The sequence below is a fragment of the Etheostoma cragini genome, chromosome 23 (assembly GCF_013103735.1).
Source record: "Etheostoma cragini isolate CJK2018 chromosome 23, CSU_Ecrag_1.0, whole genome shotgun sequence".
Classification (NCBI taxonomy): domain Eukaryota; kingdom Metazoa; phylum Chordata; class Actinopteri; order Perciformes; family Percidae; genus Etheostoma; species Etheostoma cragini.
The window spans coordinates 16,751,530-16,753,135 of NC_048429.1; the positions used below are offsets into that span (position 1 = coordinate 16,751,530).

At 41.3% G+C, this 1,606-nt stretch overlaps 1 protein-coding gene across 1 annotated transcript in view; it reads left to right on the plus strand.

The window, feature by feature from the left end:
- Positions 1 to 379: 379 nt before the first annotated feature.
- LOC117939087 (interleukin-17 receptor B-like) overlaps positions 380 to 1,606 on the plus strand; it is a 13,890-nt gene continuing 12,663 nt past the window's right edge. Inside the window, exons 1-4 of the mRNA XM_034864132.1 lie at positions 380 to 560; positions 646 to 803; positions 1,404 to 1,478; positions 1,565 to 1,604. Coding sequence (XP_034720023.1) covers positions 530 to 560; positions 646 to 803; positions 1,404 to 1,478; positions 1,565 to 1,604 — 304 coding nt within the window. The 5' untranslated portion in view covers positions 380 to 529. The remainder of the gene's footprint in view (positions 561 to 645; positions 804 to 1,403; positions 1,479 to 1,564; positions 1,605 to 1,606) is intronic.

Genomic DNA, 1,606 nt, shown 5'->3' on the forward strand with positions numbered 1-1,606 from the left:
CCCAGCCTTGTTGCACCGTCCAAACTATCTTCTAAACTTGACATTTTCAGTGTGTAACTTCCTAGCTCAAAGGTTGTTCTTGTTTCCCGAAGAAAACTGAGTTTGAGAACGGCGACACACAGAGAGAGGAAGGAGAGCCACATGTCAGGCTTTATCCTGGAAATGTACTTCCTAAATTAAAACTACCTCATCCCAGGTTTTTTATCATTAATATTATTATTATTATATTTCTGTGTAAGTAGAGCCTTTGTTAAATGGTAGACTGGAAAGTACAGGGTTCTGCACAGTATATTTACTGAAATATGAAAGGTCACCATAGCAGCTTTAGGAAGCGTAGGCAGCATAGATCTGACATCTGCAGCCAGATGAACAGTGTGAGATGATTCATACCACTCTTACGCAATATCCTGAGCTCAAAACAACTATGTTTTAGGTGAAATTAACAGACTAGGGAGATTATGTTCATCTGGTGTCATCTTCACTTTGCTGATGAAATTCTCTGGCTTTCTCAGGTTGTCAAGATCCCAAAATGCAGTGGACCCATTATTGCATAGCGAGAGGTGAGACCCTGCCATTCTAGTCCAGTAAGAGTGAGTGAGTCATATCAAGTCCACAATAACATGTTGTCTTGTTGCTGTACTGTAGGCAGTCAGTGGCAGCCCTCCATCAGCCTGGCTCAGATCACTGCAGCCAATAACAGACCTGAGCTGGTCGTCAGCTTCACTCCTGACCCACTGTGTGACCAGTACATGATCATTGTTCGCTGCGCCAATTTAGACCACCATGTAGCCCGGGCACACACGGTAAGGTCCCATCGTGCTGGACATTCAGGTGCCTCTGTGTTTGAGTAGTACTGTGCAGTAGGCTGTCTCTCTATAACATGAATGCACTTTTCTTTTTCAATGATTTGACCCAGAACATTACTCTATGTGCTCATTACAACATCCTGGTCTTGTACCTTAGCCTAGTTTTTACCCCAGTTTTCTTCTTTATGTCAGTTCAGGAAACGCTGTCCTGCAGTATATTTCTACTTATTGTACAAATGGCTGCTCATTATATTCATTCTTTATTTCTCTCAGAGACATAAGATGTGAGCATCTCCTTCTGCCTTTTCTTAGGATTACTGTCACCTACACTATAGAGTAGATTAATGTGCAATTTAATTCTATGAATTAGGTTCTATTAAAAAAGACCTAGCTTAGTAAGGTGCACACATGTCGAAGGCATGTGATTTATAGAAACATGCCTCTGCATATTGCCCCTTGACATACAGTATTTTTTTCTTAAACATAAATGTGTTCAACTGATAATGGTGTTCTGAAAGCGTTTTCTTCCGGTTGAGTACTCTAATGTGCTCTGCCTACACAATAAAACTATACGCATGAAATTTCTCTCTTCTCCAGGCTAATCAGACCACCCTCAATGTAACATTCAGTCTGGATAAATGGCCCAGATCTTGCTGTCAGTTTGACGCTGAGGTAAATCTTATTAATCTTTTTTGTTTCAGCTGGCAATAACTCTGAGACAAATACATTTGTTAACATGACTTTATGCTTCCCTGCAGATCAAACCTCTTTTCCCAGAGTGTGGCCAGGACTGCACCCGC